Here is a 19,500-nt window from a genome sequence, read left to right as displayed (position 1 = left end):
GTCGCCTTCTGCTATCCCTCCACCAATTAGCAGCCCTGTAGCTCTATTTCAGACCACATGTACACACACACACACCCCAATACATACAGCACCCATGAAATGTGTAGTTTGGCCTTCATACTGCTAATACTATAAGAAGCAGTTTTTCTTACTGCTGGTAATATATCTGGCAGATTCTACATCAACATATACCTGCTTCTGGATCTGGCGGAATTCTCCACATGTACAAATTGAAGTCATCAGAGCCAGACAGGATGTACTGTTAGGAGTGAAAAAAAGCTAGTAAGTTACAACAAACCATCACCAAGGCAGCACTCTGGATTTGGAGGTAAGGTTCTAATAACCTTACTAATTACTGGGAAGACCTTACTTGATTATGTAATACAGAACCTTACTTGATTATGTAACCTTACTTGATTATGTAATACAGAATATGCATTGATGACATTCCCTTGAACTTAGCCTCTCAACATACTAGCATCAGAAGCACTGAAAATAATATGATCAGGGATGAACACTGGGAGTGGATGGGGGAAAGAGTTTTATTTTAAAATCAGCTAGGCTTTACAATCCTATACACATTGAAACTGTCCAATTGAAAATCACTTACTTACAAGTCCCATTGGAAGTCTCCCACCAACTATGGTCACCCCAGATTTCATGGTTTTTCTTATGCTAGTTATTTTTCTTGCAAAAGGACTTTTCAGATGCCTCAGGTAACATTTAAGACCCACTACATAATCTCCCATTTTATTCATGACTACAATGTACATGGGTCATTTAATATTGTCCTCACCTTTTAAAGACTGAGTTTTCCCCCTGCTATAATAAGGGCTGGCCCAAGACATTCTGCTATCTAGAGTGGCTGCACTGTGCAATTTGCAAGTGATTCTTCATTATTCAATGCTATGTTGCCCAAAACACTGGGATACAACCCTCACATGGCAGGTGACCCAGGAGTTGCACTTCAGTAGCACTAGAAGGAATTCTGGGATACATTAGCATGTATCAATTCAGTACCTCATTGGTGCTGAAAACTATATTATTGTCCCAAACAACTTTTTGAGCTGTTTGTATAGAGAGAGCAAACAGACCAAACCACTATCATTCAGAGTAGTCACTAAAGGTTACTTGGGATGTAGCAATTTTTTGTCTGGTTACCCAGCAGTGCTAGATTCATTTAAGAGCTAGTACTGCCATATATGAAGAGTTAAAAACTTTAAAAGTTTGGAAAACTATTGTATAGCTACAATACTTACTTGGTGCAAAACAAAGTTAGAGAGGATGTAAACTGCTTTGTTTAATACATTATTTAAAAATTCTTCAAAACACACTCCTGATGTATTACAGGAGTCAGTACCTGGTGTAAATTTAAACTTCCTTAAATATATTACTAGCCTGTTCAATTGAGAAGGAAAAAATAGTTACATTTACAGGTTGAGAATTTGAAAGCACTGCAGAGATAGGAAAATGCTAGCATTCTGGGTATATCCTGCCCCAGATTTTAGAAGTTCAGCATAAAGGAAAAGAAAAAGAAGAAAAAAAGAAGTCCTAAAGGAAGCATAGAGTAACCCTCATTTTATCATAGGAACACAAAAGCCACACAGAACCCCTAAATACAAAATACCCTAAATACAAAAACCTGAGACATGCTTACTTACAACTCAGAATGGCTTTGGGAGATTAAAAAGTTTAGGTTTTTACTACATTTGGCAGATCTCCAGTCTCTGCCAACCTGCTGTCCAACAAAGAACTCTTCAGATTTGTGACAAGCAACACAGGGGGTGGGGCGAAATATGGTAACATTTACCCAACTTGGACCCTTTACAGGATCTTAGTTTAACAGAACCAAGTAGCACTTGGTTGCTCATCTTTATTTTATAGGCAGCCACTAAAGAGAATTTTTTTTTAAAAGGTGGCAGCACAGGCTAAGATCCTGTATTGACTGAAGGGCGGGGGAGAACAAAGAAGTCTACAAGACATTGATATAACCATTAATTCACTTGTTGGCCTCTACAAACTGGACATGGGTTCTATTTTTAGCTATGGAATCCTCTCACTTGCTTACACACACATTCTCTTCTTGCTGTTTTAGGGTTTATGCTTTCCTATAGTCACACAGTGCCTACACATGTAGTTGTTAAATAGGCAGAATACACCTCTCCAACTCTAGTTTCTTTACACAATTGGGCTACATTGTTTTTTGCTGCAAGGGCGTTTTTCACACAGCAGGCTTTATCGTGAGTTTGAAGTTGCCCAAAAAAATCAACACAAAAGGTGAATTTCTTTTACCCTGGATATAAATCGGGCTACACTCTTAACATGCAACGGAAAACCTGAATTGTGTGTGAAGTGCTCCCTGACAGTTCGCAGGGACTTTGGGGTAAATCTGGCTGATACATGAACACACACCCTCCATTCCAGAGGAGATGCTAGCTAAAAGTCCTGTGTGAAAAATGCCAAGTAGATGGATTTCACTTCACATTCTTTCAGCACAGAGGTTTTAAGGCCTAATTTGTTCTAATCTGTCGGTCTAATTTGTTCTACCATAGCAATCTGCCAGCATGAAAGTGGTTTCCTTTTAATTTTTTTAAAAATAGGTGTGTGCATGCAGCAGTATCTTTTTCTTCCAGTTCTATACAAACAGGAAAGGGCACAGTCAGCCACTGAAGAGTAGCATTGCAAAAATGCTATTGGAATCCCTCCTGCATTCTGTCGGGAGAACTGGTTAGTAATGTCTAGAAAAGGATCTTGAAAAAGAGAGTTGCTCAGGCTGTAGAGGCAAAGTGTGGGTTGCACAATTGTAGCATTCAAGATACTTTTTAACAAGCACTGCCAGATGAATGCAGAAGAGAGACTGTCCAGACACTGAAATGAGTAGGCTTTATTTATACATTGCTAAATCGTAGTAGAGTCATCAAGTTCAACCATAGGGTTGTCATATAAGTAACTCAGTTTAATAGTCTCTTGGATGGAAAATGAAAGTTTATTTTTTAAAAGAGGTAATCCCAATAGACAAACATGCAATAAGGTAAAATGACCTGCACATTCTTAAGCACTGTCAATCTTCCTTTGAATACCCAACATGTGATTAACGCCAGATGAACTTCTAATGCAGAATGACCGCAATATGCCAAAAGTTTGACCTATAAGTTCTGAAGGAATGCAGATGAATAAAGAATGGTCAAAGAAGCAGCTCTTGTAGAAAGACAACTCTATGAATAGAATTGTTGAATGCGCTGCCCCTCCAGCACTGGAGATTATGGCAGACACACAGACCAGTTCCTGATTAGGCAGTTTTGAAGTTATACATGAACTTCACACATAGATGTCGGGTTCAAAACTGAAACTGGCAGAATATGTCCCAACATCAGAAGTTGGGCTCTCTTTTTGCATCCCTTGTCTCCTTGCATTTCTTTTGCCAGAGTTTATGTTCCTTTCTGTTCTCCTCATTTGGGCATCCTTTTGTCAGTCCTAAATTTCTTGGCCATTAGTTTCATGGGATGACCCCTGGCTCTAATGTTGTGAGAGGGAGAAAATTTTCTCTCTCTCCACTCCATGCATAATTGTATACACCTCTATCATATCTCCCCGTAGTCACCTCTTTTCCAGGCTAAAAAGCCCCAGATGCTGTAGCTTTGCCTCATAAGGAAGGTGCTCCATGCTCCTGATCATCTTGGTTGCCCTCTTCTGCACCTTTTCCAGTTCTACAGGAAAACTGGAAACTGGTGTCCTTAAGTTACGGTGACCAGAACTGTACATAGTACACCAAATGTGGCCACACCATAGATTTGTATAAGGGAATTATAATATTAGCATTTTAATTTTCAATCCCCTTCCTAATACTCCCTAGCATAGAATCTGCCTTTTTCACAGGGGCTGCACACTGAATTGACACTTTCAACGAGCATGCTGGTTCTAATTCAGCAAGGCCTGTTCTTCTATATGTTTAACAATTTTGTCCTTAAGTATGCTTTCCATCAATTTACCTGGCACAGAAGTTAAGCTGTGCCTGTAGTTTCCTGGATTCCTTTTTGAAAATCAGAGTTACATTAGCTACTTCCCAGTCCTCTGGTATAGAGCCTGACTGTAGAGACAAGTTACATATTTTTTTCTAGGAGATCAGCAATTTCACATTTGAGTTCATTCAGAACTCTTGGGTGGATGCCATCTGGCCCTGGAGATTTGTTAAATTTTTAGTTTTTCAAGACAGTTTAGCACATCCTCTCTTGTCACTTCAAAGTGGCCCAGTTCTTCACCTCCAAGCCTGAGAAACTCAGTTCCAGAGTGGGTATATGGTCAGCATCCTCTGCCGTGAAGACAGATGCAAATAACTCATTCAGCTTCTCTGCAGTCTCCTTATCCTACTTAATAACCCCTTTTACGCCCTCATCATCTAAGGACAACTGCCTTCCTGGCTGGTTTTCTGTTTCTGATATATTTAAAGAAGTTTTTGTTATTCCCCTTGAAACTTCTAGCTATATGCTCCTCAAACTCTTTTTGCATCCCTTGTCTCCTTGCATTTCTTTTGCCAGAGTTTATGCTCCTTTCTGTTTTCTTCATTTGGGCAGGACTTCCATTTTTTGAAGGAATGAAGTCTTTCCCCCTTTTATAGCTCTACTTGTTAGAGTCTCGACTCTACTCCTGAAACTGGTGGTACCTTTCCTCCTTCTTGGACTGATTCCAACTGAGTTGCTGCTTCTTTTAAAGAATTGCAATGGCTGCTGATATGTTTCAGAGCAAAATACAAAACATTGGTTATTACTTCTAAAGCCCTTGAACGGCTTAGGTCCAGGGTACTTATAGGATTGCATTCTTTGTCATGAACCCTGCTGCCAATTAAGATCACCTGAGGAGGTCCAATTATGGTTGCTACCAGCTCATTTGATGGCAACTCAGGGCAGGGCCTTCTCTGTGCCTGCCCCAGGGCGTTGGAATGCCCTCCCTGGCAAATTAAGAGCTTCTCCAGCTCTAATTGCCTTTAAAAAATACCATAAAGACACACCTGTTTTCTCAGGCTTTCAATTAAAATTATTTTTACACATTGTTTAATTCTGTGAAATTGTTAATAGCTTTTATTCCGTGAAATTGTTTTATTTTTTATTGTAATTTGGATTATGTACATCAGCTAAAGATTATATATATATATATATATACACACACACACACACACACACATACACACACACACACACACACACGAGCCAATATATTATTATTATTTTACATTTATATCCCGCTCTTCCTCCAAGGAGCCCAGAGCAGTATACCACATACTTGAGTTTCTCTTTCACAACAACCCTGTGAAGTAGGTTAGGCTGAGAGAGAAGTGGCTGGCCCAGAGTCACCCAGCTAGTTTCATGGCTGAATGGGGATTTGAACTCGGGTCTCCCTGGTCCTAGTCCAGCACTCTAGCCACTATAAATAAATACTACTACGATGAATTTTTAAATACCTCTTCTAAACAAAAGTTCTCAAAGCCGTTTATATAGAAAAGTAATAATGAAGATGACTCCCTGCCTCCAAAGGGCTCACTGTCTAAAAAGAAACATAAGGTTGACACCAGCAGCAAGCACTGGAGGGATGCTGTGCTGTTACTCTCTACCTGACAATATAAGAGAACTACCACTTGAAGAGGTGCCTCTTTGCCAGTCAGCTGAGGTGGGTGGGTGGGTAAATGAATGAATGAATGAATAAACAAACAAACAAGTTCCATGCTTTCTGGAGTGATTTGGGCCTTCTGACTTTCCCTTTCAGCCTCCTTTTTACCAGTCCCTTCATTTTTATTTTTTTTTTAGAAGTTTCCTCTTTGAAGTCCAATGCATCTGTTTTGGTCTTCCTTGGCAATATTCCACTCGCATATAAGCTGAGTTGGATCACACTATGGTCACTGTTTCCCAATGTTTCTACAACTCTGACATTGTGCACCAGGTCCTGGGCACCACTCAGGATTAAATCCAAGGTTGCCTTCTCTCTGGTTAGTTCTGAACCAACTGTTCTAAGGCACAGTCATTTAGCATGTCTAGAAATTTGGCCTCACTGTTAATACCAACACATGAATATGCCCAGTCCATGTGAGGGTAACTGAAGTCACCCATTATTACAGTTTTGTCTCTCTTTGACACCTCTCTGATTTGCTTCTCCAACTCCAGGTCACTCTCAGAGTTTTGATCCAGAGGGCAATTGCACCTCCCTAGTGTTTCTGTGTTGCTCCTAGTCCTCCTAGGTTTTCTAGCTTGTTGGACTCTATCCCTTCTTTAATATACAATGCTACTCCACCCTGATCCTTCCCATCCTGTCCTTTCTGTAGAGTTTCTAGCCAGGAATAACAATGTCCCACTGGTTCTCAACATTCCACCAGGTTTCCATTATGTCCACTGTATCTATGTTTTTATTAGCAACCAAGCACTCCAGCTCACCCATCTTGGATCGGAGGCTTCTGGCATTGGTATATAAACACTTATACGTGGAGTCTCTTACCTGGGGTTGGCGTGTGCCATCTCCTTTACCGCCATTTGATCAGCTGTCATGTGCTTCCATCTGCTCTACTCCTGGTTCTACTCTATCCCTTTCTGGCTTATCTGAAATGTTTGCACCCTCGCATCTTAGGGAATTTGCTTGCCAAATGAGATACCACCCAGTTCCTGTCGGCAACCCCCCAGGCATCATTTTAAAAGTTGCTGTCACCTTTTAAATTTTAAGCACCAGCCGCCTGCTTTCATCTTGTTTCAAGTGGATCTCGTCGCTTTTGTACAGGCTTTGCTTGCCCCCAAATGTATCCCAGTGCCTAACAAATCTAAACCCTTCCTTTTGGCACCACTGTCTCATCTATGCATTGAAACTCCTCAACTCCGACTGTCTCACTGATCCTGCCTGTGGAACAGGTAGCACTTCAGATAACGCTACCCTGGGGGCCCTGGACTTCAATATGCTACCTAGCAGCCCAAGTTTGGCTTCCAGGACCTTCAGACTACATTTCCCAACATAGTGGGTGCCAACATGCACCACAACAGCTGACTCCTCCCTAGTACTGCTTAACAGCTTATCTAGCCACTGTGTGACATCCAAAACTTTCATGCCAGGCAGGCAAGTCACAGTGCAGTTTATAAGCGGGTTCTAAACTGATTTGGGACCTGCGGTTTGTGACAAAGCAGGTCACAAACTGATTTCTCTATGCCCCTCTATGCACAAGTGTTGTGTTCAAACACAAGATCAACAATTTATAAACACACTAGAAGCCACTTCATGAGCAAAAGTTGTAAATCAATCTCCATCTGTGACTAGCTAATAATCACCAAGAAAAGGGGAGCGGGGGATGGGGGGGGAGGTTTCCAGATGACAAGCTGCTGATTCAGAAGTTTGCCTTAGAAGGAAGAAAATTCCCAGGCGTGGTTAAGAGCTGCTACTGCACAAAGCATCAATCCAAGAACTATAAACATGCCTTAAGTGTTTAGAATGAGCTATCCCTGAGCTGCTGGCAATGCTGCTTCTTGACACGTTTCTCATTGCTCTTCCCTCCCACCACCCCTTCCTCAAAAGGAAACTAATACAGCCAACTTATGGAAGTTGGAATATGAGCAGTGGTGGTTATGTGGTCTCATAGCAGTGGTTTTTGCACATTCTGGAATTCAGCCACCTCCAGGAATCTATTCTTTTTAATTGCTGTCCACTGGAAAACTTTCAGCATCTTGGAGTTTAATGTTTCCTCAAAGTCTGCCGAATGCAAGATATTAAAAAGGAAATGAAAGCTGACCCATTTTATTTTGTCCACATTTTCCTGCTTCTTTGTGTGTAAAGGCTACTGATGATTTAGAGATACTTAAAAACATTTTTTAAGATCTTTGGCCCAGATCAGGGATAAAACTATTGTTGAGTGAATGCTTGAAAAAGACAAAAAGGATTTTTTGAGCAAGATCTGGGAAATCCCGAGCTCAAATTTTGCCTCAGCTACCAAGCAAGGTAGCCTTATTTTTTTTTAATTATTATTATTATTACATTTATAAACCACCCCATCCAAAGGCTCTGGGCAGTCTACAAGAAGTTTTAAAAGACATAAAAAACACACACCATTTAAAACACAGTGCTCAAAACAAACAGAACAATTTAAAAACAATTCAAAACCCTTTAAAACACAATTTAAAAACCTTAGAAGGCCAGGCCAAACAAGTAAGCCCTTAGGGCTCTCTTAAAGGCCGACAGAGAGCCTAAACTGCGGATATCTGCTGGGAGTGCATTCCATAGGCCAGGAGCAGCTACAGAAAAGGCCTGGTTCTGAGTTGCCACCAGATGTACTGGTGGTAAGTGGAGATGGACCTCTCCAGATGACCTCAACAAGTTATGGGGATCATATCGAAGAAGGCGCTCTCTAAGGCACTCTCCTTAAGCAAGCTACTATTCTTTCAGTCTCATATCTGCAAGAATGAGATAATAAACTGACATTGTTTAACACTGTTGTAAGGATTACTATGAATTTGAATTAGTAGTGTTTTGAACACTTTAAAGTGTGCCGTATAAATCACTTGCCGTATAGCAAGTGAAATCTTGGCATTTTACCCAGGCTTTTATAGGAATGCTTTTTGTTGCTGGTACTCTGTATTTTACGGTATCATGGTGTATGTTTTTTAAACTTTTAGACTTGTATTTTTATATTCCAATTTTTATTCTGTAACTGTTTTATATTGTTTTAAATGTTTTGTAAACTGCCTTGAGATTGTTTTAATGAAAAGCAGTATAAAAATCTAACAAATAATAAATCCTATTGTTAGCAGTCCCTTTGTTTTCAGACAATCTAGGGTTTCCCATTGATTTCAGGGACCCCCATCACTGGATACTTGGGTGCCCAAACATCCCCACTAGATGAGATCCAGCTTGCACAGGGCTGGTTACACCCATGCAAAATAAAATGAATAGCACGATCAGAATTGAGAACAAAGACAAGAAAGCTTTACTTTTGGTGTTTATAGGTATACTATTTAATACTTTGAAAATAAGGGAAATCTAATAAATCACTAAATTACCACAGAGAAAAGTGATTATGGACTGTACCACACTCCCCAGAATTCAAAATTAGTTAGCACACCCTGCTATCTGAGCAAAGAGGCACTTTTAAAGTGGCCACTCTCTTATATTTACCAGTGGAGTGGAAGAGCAATATCCCTATCCAACCTCAGCACAGAATCCTTCCAGTGGTGGCTGTTGGTCTCTACCTTTCATGACTTTTTAGATTATTGTTGAAAAATGGTAAACAAATAAATCATCATCATCAGAGCCCAGATGTCTAAATTCATCCTAGGAGTCAACTTTCACAGAGATCTCTTAACTGTTCTTCTTTCAACCTGCCTGTCCTAAAGCAAAAACAACTGAAAAGGTGTAAACAAAACAGTTGAGAAAGATAAATTAATTACTAATTAAAAATACAACTAGCCTAGCTTTTAGTAGATTGTACAACCTATGTGTGTATCAGAATGTCATGGCTATTTTTATGTATGTTTCCAATTTAAAATCTATCGTAACAGCCACTGCTGCCCCCTATTGCCAGTACAGAGTAAATGTTTCAGCATCCGTCCAGAGCCACCAGGCTTGTGAGGGAGAAAATAATGAAGAATGTATTTTGGAACTTTTAAAATAAATAGAAAAACTACATCACACACAAAGATGATCTTCCAGTGCACTTGAAGATTACCTGGAAATGCTCAAAAGGCTTGTTTAGGTCTGCTCCCTTGGGTTTCTTGTTCATAGAAAGACTTATAACAATTGTCTTAATAGTGGTGTGTGTGTGTAGGCTTGCAAATAGTTTATATCTACCATAGTAGCTGACAGTATCAGAACCCACGTTTGTTTGTGTGACTGATAAGGTCTCCCTAATCCTGCCAGACAGTGACAGTTGATAGAGAACTTGAGAGGCAAGTTCTTACCTTATTGGATGAAGTTTTAAAAATTGTTTTTTTGTTTAATGTTTCCCACCTGAAGCCAAAGTATATAAAATAAAATTCTTATTGGTGCAAGAACATCTGAGCTTTTGAGGTACTCAGGGTTTTTTTGTTTTTGTTTGGGGCTGAGTGGAACAGGGGTTTTTTTGTGTTTTTTTAAGATAACTATGCACACACATAACTGGTTTACAAAGGTATGGGGGCTTTGCACAAGATCATCTGGGGGTGGTTTGGGATAGGGAAGAGGCCTAACCCTGGTCCCCACAGATCACCAGAGCCCCTCCTAACTCACCACCCAGATGATCGTGACTACAAGTGCTGGGATGAAGGTAGGTGTCCCGGGTATTGGGAGAGACCTCCCACAATGCACCATGCTGCCAGCAGTAGGAAAAACCTCATTATATGACAGCCACCCTCTGATTGGTCATGAGGGAGAAAGAGGTGAGACAAACCCTATTCAAGCCATTTTGAGCAAACAATCAGAGCGTCCTGTGCAGAGTGGCACATTTACAGTTCACAGCCACTCTAGCCGCAGCACTCTCTGACAAACATGGTGGCCGGCAGCCTGCAAAAACAGAGACCTGCAAAAACAGGGAAAAGCAGACACAATCAACAATCCAAGGAAGCGGAGCTACTACTCTTCATTAACCTGAGCTAAGATCAAGGGTTAGAAGCAGGGTAACCCAGATTTGGACTACTGGGGGATTTGCCCTGGTTCACATGAGCATGCAATCCTGGGTAATCTGCCTCTAACCCAAATTTGGATTATCATGTCAAGAAGCTTATAGTGTAAGCAGTTCTTGTTTTATCCATTGCGATTGTGTAGGACAACTGTGTTGACAGGCAAACACCATGTCATCCTTTATCAGTCTTCAGTATGCAGAACTCATCACAAAGAAAGCTGGAACTTTTTCAGGAAGTGTTACCAGTGAGCAGTCCAGCAACTGATACATTCCTGAAGCTCTCCTATGCAAGTGTAATGTCAACAAAGGAGGCTGAGTGGTGATGTAATGTCTGAGGACATGCCACAGAGTCAAGATAATTTTTGTTTTATTCACAGAGCATACATTAACTCTTGCCTGCTTAGCAAAGGCAACAATCAGTGGACTTCATTACTAGAAACATGGGGGAATTCTGCTATTATTGACAGCAAGATAAAAATGGATAAATAGATATATTTCAGCACTGAGCAGAAGGAAAGAGGCAGTACAGATACAATGCACAAAAAGATTTCCATTAAATTTTAAGTAATGGCTTTTTAAGGGGTTCAGAATTCTGAAGATACACATGGTTGGGTAGTTTCTTCTACTTCTTTTCTCACTTTTTAGGAGCAGGGTAGAAACCAGATGAATAACCAGAACATTAAGGAAACAGTTATCCCTACTCCACCACCCCTTCTCCAGGAACACACTCACACCCACAGAAACTACCCATACAGACATTAAGCCCCAGTCAAACATCCTAAACTAGCAGTCTTCCGGACACAGGTTTAGAACACCAATCTTCAGCAAAAGCCCTATTTAAGTTCTTTCCACCCTCCTTTTTCTCTTGCAATTTTATCCCAGTTTCTTCCCAAACATGCAAGTTCCCAGAAGGAGCCATTTTCAGTTTCTTCTCTCTCCCTGCCCACCATCCTCCACATCCCCCCCCCCTTTTTTTGTACCCTGCTTCTTCTATATCAGTAGCAAAGGGAGCTGGGAAACATTTTTCTTAGGAAAATGGTAGCACCACTGGTGTGGCCCACCTGAGGTCAGGCTAGAATCCACTTGTGGGTCAAGACTCACTAATTGATGCCAACATCCTGAACAAAGCAGTAGGTACATGATCTTATTGCAAGTCATATTTCCAGATCTTTGCATCAGTCCTCAGTTCAAATCAACATGCCTCAAGTTTATTCCCATGTAATCCAATGCAGAAGTTTCTATATTAACCAAGGCATAATTCACATCGCCAGCCATATGATGGTTGCGCTGCATGATGTGCCATTGTTTGCACGCAGTTTTGTCAGTTTTTAGCATACAACAGTGATTTGGTGAAGCAACAGGTCAGCAGTTGCACAGACTGAGAAATCAGCTTGCATGCAGTGGCAACCTCCACGGAGCTGCTTTAAAATAATTCTCATGCGATGGCTTCATGGTATGGAAATTGAGCCTTGACTACCACTATTCCACTACCACTTCTTCATTTAGGATCACAGTGTTGCCTACAACTAGTTTCATGGGTCATATCAGCATGATGTAGCAGACGGACTAGGAAAGAGGAGACCTAGGCTTAATCCCCACCCTCTCAGGCCTGAATTTGAGTGGGTGATCCTGGGCCACTCTACTCTCCAACCTAGCTTTCCTAGGGCTGGCTCATTGCATAGAATGTTGGCCTACTCTCTCAATGTTACAAAACATTCCTATTAGAAAACCTTTTGAAAGTGAGGGGAGAAATGCAATCAAGTGTATCCTGTGTTTTAGTGCTGTGTGTCCAAACAACTACTTATGGAGAGCTTGGTAACAGATGCTCTTTACCTGGTCACGGTCTCCCGCAAAACAGCAGCTTTTCATGGTGCATGAATTAAAGTAACCCTGGTTGTCAAACTGGAAAACAGGCAGACGGGAGTGGATGTCATAAAGGACTGGGGGCAGCCGACGTCTGAGAGCAAGCAGCTGTGTTCCGTTGCTATTGAACCGCACGCTCATGGCACTCTGAAGTGAGAGATTCCCACCATACCGGAGCAAGGAGCTAGGAAACAGGAAACCAAAAAGAATCAGATGGGCTGCCACAATCCAGCTACCATGAAACATCTATCTGCTCTCCCTCCTTAGCACAACATGGCAGCAATAAAAGTTCAAAGGAATCAGAGAGTCTGCATATAGAACTTTGTTCCATGAGCCACAATTCTCAGTCTATTCTAGTCAGACATCCTAAATTAGTTTCCAGGGAAGCAGAGGGGTTGAGAACACCAAGGTAGCCAGAAGACATCCAAGGTCTGGGCTTTACGACTAACTTATGTAGTAGATTCATAGCATATTTCAGACAAATAGTCATGGCTTAATATAAAGGTTACAGCCAGTTGCACTCCAGTGCTGTTTAAAATAAAAAGAAAAAGGAGCTTAGGTGAATCACAGCAAACAAGCAAGCTTCATTACTGGCAGACAGGCAGAGCACACCCTGGGATCGGGAGGAAAGAGGGGTGGTGGCAGCAGGATCTGGCCCAGGAGGGCAGGAAGGGGAAGACTTGGAGAGGGGGAAGTGGGACTGTGGCAGTGAAACAGCAATGGGCAGTGCGGTGATGCCTGGCAGGGGGGATTTGAGCATGGTACACACACTCACTGCCTGAGATGCACTCACCACCTGATGTAGTCACCTCAGTTTATCTTGTGATAGAGGCACCTCCGATTTCTGGGGGAGGGCAACCACAACAGGGAAGCCACCACAGAGAAGACCCTCTTCCTTGTGGATGCCAGATTATCCTCATAATGGTGCATACAGGAGGCCCTCCCTGTGGGTTCTCATGGGCTGCACAGATTCATGTGGGAGGAAATGATCCTTCAAGTACTTTGCTCCCAAACCATTTGGGGCTTTTACAGGCCATGACCAGCACCATGAATTGTTCTTGCAAACATATGGGTAACCCACACAGTTTACAAAGAACTGGGCAGAGGCCCTCAGACCACAGCACACACCTGAATATCTAAAGGAATGCAGGAGCACTCTCAAGCTGGGAACCTGCTCTTTCAAAGGGGAGTACAACCCCATTTGAGGGGAGACAAGGTGATGTACTGTTATCAAATCAGAACTTCTGACCAGAAGGTCTTCTGACTTGCTGAGATTTAATTCCAGCTGCTTAGTCCAGGTAACAGCACCTCCAGATAACAGTTCAGAACATTAATAGCTTCTTTCGTAGGGCTTAACACAATATAAAGTTGGGCATCTTCAGCACATTAATGGCACCCAGTGCCAAACTCCGATGACCTCTCCCAGAGGTTTTGTGTATGTGGTACAAAGCATGGAGCAAAAGGGGCCGGGGGTGGGGGGAGAACCTGCAGAACAGCAACACTCAATTGCAAAAGCATCAAGCAAGAGTTCCCCGGCACCACCTTCTGAAGCCATCTTTGCAGGAATGTTCAGAGTAACTGCACAGCAGTACTCCCATTTCCATCTGTGCAAGCCACTCCAGAAGGCTGCCATAAGTGATGGTACAGAAAGCAGCATAGAGGTCCAAGAGAGACACACTCTCCTGTCTGGCTCCTAGCATAGATAATCCACTAAATGACCACAATGGTTTCAGTCCCCAAACCAAGCTTTTGGATGAAGAAGGATCCAACGAATCCAGAGGTTCTTGCCCAAGAATGGTAAGGAGAAGGCTGGCCAGGGGTTGTCCAGGGAGGGCTTCTTCAGCAACTGGTTAGCTAGTACTAGCTTTAAAGCTGATAGCACCATATATCCACCTAAAGAGGTTTGACCACTTTCCCCACTCACTTGGCTAGTGCCCCTCCAGCAGCTTTCACCAGCAAGGATGGGCAAAGGTTCAGCATATGCATGGTTGGTCTTACACTCCCTAGGATCCTGCCCACATCCTCAGGCTGCACAAGCTGAACAGAACCCCAAGCTACTTGGCAAGGAGATGCTGCCAGAACATCATTTAGAATGGATAATGCAGAGTCCAAGTCTTGGTGGCGGCATGCAATTTTACCTGCAACATTTTAACTGCTTAAGAATTGGCTCTGGCAGACCACAGAAGCAACTTCCAACTGACTGGTGAGGCCAAGATGTAAAAGACATCACACCATATAGAACAGCCCTGCTGGATGGCTCTCTGCAGATGCAATGGCGGCAGAGAAGTATAGTTACTTCACTGCCATCATTGATACTGCATGGTCCTGAAGCTGGATCAGCATTCAGTCAGATTCATCACAAGTTATCCACTGTCATTCTAGTTGTCTACCCGTCACGTCATCATAAACATCTCCATGGAATACCATGGAACTGTTTTGGATGGGATAAGTACAGATTGCTTAGGAACAACTTGTAAACGATCCAGGCCATTTCATCATTCCAGCAATCAACCAGGGCGTTGGTAGAGTCAGTAGCTTTATTGGCAGGAAAAACACTTAGTGCCTGTGGGAATCCCCAACTTGGAGAGTGGTCTTCTGCCCTTGGAGAGGATCAGGACCTTGACAAGTCTAAGCTGTAGTGATTTGTTTAGAACAAAGGAATGATGTTAATCTCCACTACCAAATTGCCACCTTTCTTTCCAGCTATGAACAGATCCAGAAGGTATACTGCCCTATGTGTGACTGCAGATATGAATTGGAACAAGCCCATCATTGCCATGAAATCCTGAACTACACCTGGGGAAGAAGCTCCAGCATAGATCTTGAAGTCACCCATCACTAATAGCCTGGGAAACTCCAAAACCATGACTGAGAGCACCTCGGCCAGCTCACTCCTGGGCAAAAGAGTTAGTGGCACATCTATTTGGACAGGAACACCTAGTTTAAAGCACAGACCTTCAAATTCAGATGACTGCTGGAAGAACCACCTTGATGGGGTATAGACTCACAACAGAATATAGGGACGGGGAGGTGGGGTTATGATAGGGCTTCTGCAGTATTCCAAACCCTGGTAGACAGAGCTGGGACAGGACTACCCTGTCCTGTTGACCTGACATTTATCAGTAGCATCTTCAGACCACAGGGATTGCCAATAGAGTAGCAGGGTCGCAGAGGCTGGGAAAGGAGCAGACATGGAGACAGCCACTGATTGGTGACATCTCCCTGTTTCCTCTAATGGCCTGTCTACCATCACATTTTGCCCTCTGCCAGATACCTGTGAAGGAGTGGAATCCCCACCCCCCTGTTCCCCACACAAAACAAACGCATAACCTCCTTTACAAGCAGCCAGTGCAAGACAATAGTTTTATGGAACAATCCTGTTGACTGTTACTGTCAAAAGGTTCTTTGTAAATTGTGGCTTAAGAGGTATTTGAATGTATGGAAAAGCAAGTTGGGGCAAGTATTATATGGTAACAGTATCAATGAAAGCTGCAGTATAATTAATTGTCTGTGAAAATAACTGAGAAGATTAGAATTCTAATCCTGCTGTATCAAAACAATTAACTGTGAAATATTAACCTACTGAAACTTCACTTTCCTCAGTGATCAAGTGCTAACTAAGCAGCTCTAAATACCCTGAGTAGAAATGGTTTGCAAAGTTCCATCCTTTGGGAGAACTGCAGAGCATTTGCTGCTGTGTGCCCTGTTAAAAACACTGCTGGCCCACCCCCTACCCTTGCCCCTAAAACCCCTCTGTCTTTCACAGAACTTTTCTGTGGATCATGATGGGCCAAAGTTGCCTGCTACTCTTATAATGCAAGGTTGTCAAGTTTTTAACCAGCCCTACTCCTGCACCTTTAAGGGTAGCTTGATCTGCAAGTATTAGCAAGTAATAATGCTTCTCACAGTTCCATGAAAAGCTTCACCTGCCAACCTTTGCATATCCAAGGGCTGTTAGAGGCACAAGAACAGACCAAACTCATTTATTTCTGGTGAGGCAACAACCTTCTTATCAGACCTTACCCCTTACTGCAATACTGAGTACATTTGCTTGGAAATCCTAATAATTTCCAACATGTTAGCATATTGATGACTATATTTTGTAGGTAAATCCTCTGTATAAGGATTGTGTTTTTCCTTTGGCGTGTCAGTTACTATTGGTACTAAATGTTATGTAGCCGCAAGAAAATAGGACAATGCACAAGTTTTGTTGAAGTCATGTACTTAGAGGGGCTTACGGGAAAGGACAGTGTGTCATGACGCAGTAGATTCCTTCAGGACTGTGCCACACATTACGTTTTACCTTACACAGAAAGTACTTGTGTGCAGGAAATATGAAACCACAAACAGACTACCGTGCGGTTTGCCAGCATGCACAGAACAAAAATACACTTGTGTTATCATCATGTGAGATATTTTAAACATTGAAGTTTCACATCCTCCCCTCCCCCCCCCCCCCCAATACAGAAATGCTTTCTGTGCAGCAAAAGCATAGTGTGCAAACTGGGAATCAAGAGTTCATCTGGCATGCAGGCAGCACACAAACTGTAAGTAAGCCAGGATCTGAGAAAGGACTAAACTTGCAACGCAAGAATAGCTTTCTTAGCTTAAATAAGTATCTGCTTGACTCAAGAAAAAGGAAAGAAAAAGGACAAACAGCTACTGTCTGCATCAGCTAATTGTTTCTTTTCCAGGAAAAAGACAGCCAAAACAAGTGTCTTTTTTTTTTTTTAAAGATACAGTCTCAAAACACATTTTGTACTTTTGGCAAGGGATGGGTCATTTCCCCCAAGGCTAGGGGAAAATAAAATAAAATATAAACCAAACGCTTACTGCTTACACAGTAGGAGTGGTGTGGAATATAGTATAAAAGCTTGGGACCATTTTAAAATAAAGTCACCACAAATGCATTAATGGAATAATTAAATCCACATATCTGCAAAAGTGACAAATCTGGGTAAACAAGCCGCCAACAACTTTTGGAAGTCACAGCCATTAGGACTGGAGGGTGGAGGAAGGAAGGAAGGGAAAATGCTGACAATCTCCAGCACCACTGTTCATAACAGAAATGAAATTAAAAAGTGACTTAAGGCTGAATGTCTGCAATAGCTCGACACAAAAACTGGCCAATATATACCATATTACAATGTCAATTTTTAGAGCCATCAGATCTCAGAATTTTTAGCACCATAATATGGCTTTACATGGTAATACAGCTTGACACAGCAAGCATGGGGAGCAGGGAATCCAAAGTTCACAGTTGCAACCAGCTTTTTAGTTGATACCAATAGCAAAGGGCTGCACAACTTCAGCTTTCTAGTTGTTGGATTACAACTCCCATCTGGTTATGGTTGCCACCAACTCCTTTGGTGATGACTCAGAACTGGGCCTTCTTGATGGCTGCCCCAGGACTCTGGAATACGACTCTGTTAAAATAAAAGCTTCTCCATTGCAGATTGCTTTTGAAAAGCAGCTTTAAAAATAAAGAAATCATCCCCAGCCAGCCACAGTGGCCAATAGTCAGGGATGATGGGAGTTGTAGACCAACCTCTGCAGGAAGGCTGAAGCTGTGTAGCCCTGAGCCCGAACTAAGAAGTTAGACAAAAGTGAGAGTCTTTCAAAGTGAACTCTTTGAGTTCAAAGCTTTTCACAAGGCAGGATATTAAGCAAACAAGATATTTGAGCAAGGGGAGAAGAGGATGTCACAGGACAGAACACCACTTTAGCCTAAAATAGTTTAAAATGGAATTGGGTTGGGGTTACACAGCCTTAACTGGGTTAGTTCATGTTTGGTACAGAAGAATCTCAGACTGCACCCAAGGCAATGGGAAAGAAGAAACACAGTTATGTTCCCTTTATAATCTCAAACACCAGCAGTTCTTCACATTCTCAGTATTTATAATTTCCCTGAGGGCCACAAAAGAGAGCAGGGGCAGCAATCAGCTTGCAAGCTTCATGCTACAGTAGGCCTGCCATGAAGAACACAGTTTACTTTCTCTCCCCTCCCCTAACTGCCTGCAAGGGAGTAATGCAAATGCAACAATTCCTGTACCTTCTCCCCGCCCTGCTCCCCTATCATACTTTAATTCCTCCAACAGTACACATGTCTGGCTCTGAAACCAGCAGGCTTTCCCTCATCTTCCAGGTAGGCTAAAGCATTTTTCAGGCACATGGCATGCATGCTTGCCTGATTAATATATAGGTGGCACTTTTGTTTAAGCCAATCTGCTGTTTTGATTGAACAAAAACAAACTTGAAATGCTGTTTTGGGCAAGAGGGAGTTACTTTGGCTGGCCCTTGTGACAACAACAACCACAAAGCCACCTCTCTCCCAAGCCACACAGCCAGCTATTCTTTTGGCTGGCCTTTGTGACACTTTGCAGAGTCAGGTGCTTCTGGAAACAGGAAGAACGGATTACTCCAGAGTTCAGTTTTAGGAGGTTGCAAAATGGCCCTAGAAGACAAGATATTCTGAAACAGGGTTTGGAGGCCATGATAGTTGGGGTGTTCCAACGTTATTAACTTGGATTTAGCATTTTCATTTCCAAACTAACCAACATATAGCTAGATAGTAATAAGCAGCATGCACCACAGATGGCATACTTTACTTTACCACAGATCCAGATAAACAGCAAATATGAAGAACAGACCTTTAGAGGGCATTCACCAACTTTTACGAAGTCAGCTACTTAAGCCATGTTTAAGATAGCCGAAACAGGCAAAAAGTTGCATGATGTTTTTAACTGAGCACTCCTCCATTATACAGCAACCTATATGCACAAAGGAACTATTGACATATTTGACCTTCGAGCATCATCATTTGGGACTTATGAATTTAGAAATTATCTCTCTCACAATTCTTTTTAAATTTTGTGTGTTTCATCATTGTATGCAAATTTATTACAGGAGGTTCAACTGATACTTGTGTTGTAGTGGTTAGAGTGCTGGACTAAGACCGGGGAGACCCGAGTTCAAATCCCCATTCAGCCATGAAACTAGCTGGGTGACTCTGGGCCAGTCACTTC

The 19,500-nt window shown here is 42.1% G+C and overlaps 1 protein-coding gene across 7 annotated transcripts in view; it reads right to left on the bottom strand.

The window, feature by feature from the left end:
* Positions 1-19,500, bottom strand: part of DCAF5 (DDB1 and CUL4 associated factor 5) — a 91,770-nt gene that overhangs the window by 15,503 nt on the left and 56,767 nt on the right. For all 7 annotated transcript variants that reach the window (XM_053256633.1, XM_053256586.1, XM_053256594.1 and 4 more), the window contains 2 exons: positions 12,446-12,659; positions 193-259 (listed from right to left, as the gene is read on the bottom strand). In XM_053256633.1, the coding sequence (XP_053112608.1) occupies positions 193-259; positions 12,446-12,659 (281 nt within the window). The remainder of the gene's footprint in view (positions 1-192; positions 260-12,445; positions 12,660-19,500) is intronic.

Source organism: Hemicordylus capensis, chromosome 1, assembly GCF_027244095.1.
Source record: "Hemicordylus capensis ecotype Gifberg chromosome 1, rHemCap1.1.pri, whole genome shotgun sequence".
Classification (NCBI taxonomy): Eukaryota; Metazoa; Chordata; class Lepidosauria; order Squamata; family Cordylidae; genus Hemicordylus; species Hemicordylus capensis.
Note: the sequence above shows the minus strand (reverse complement) of the source record. Positions and strands in the feature narration are given on the sequence as shown.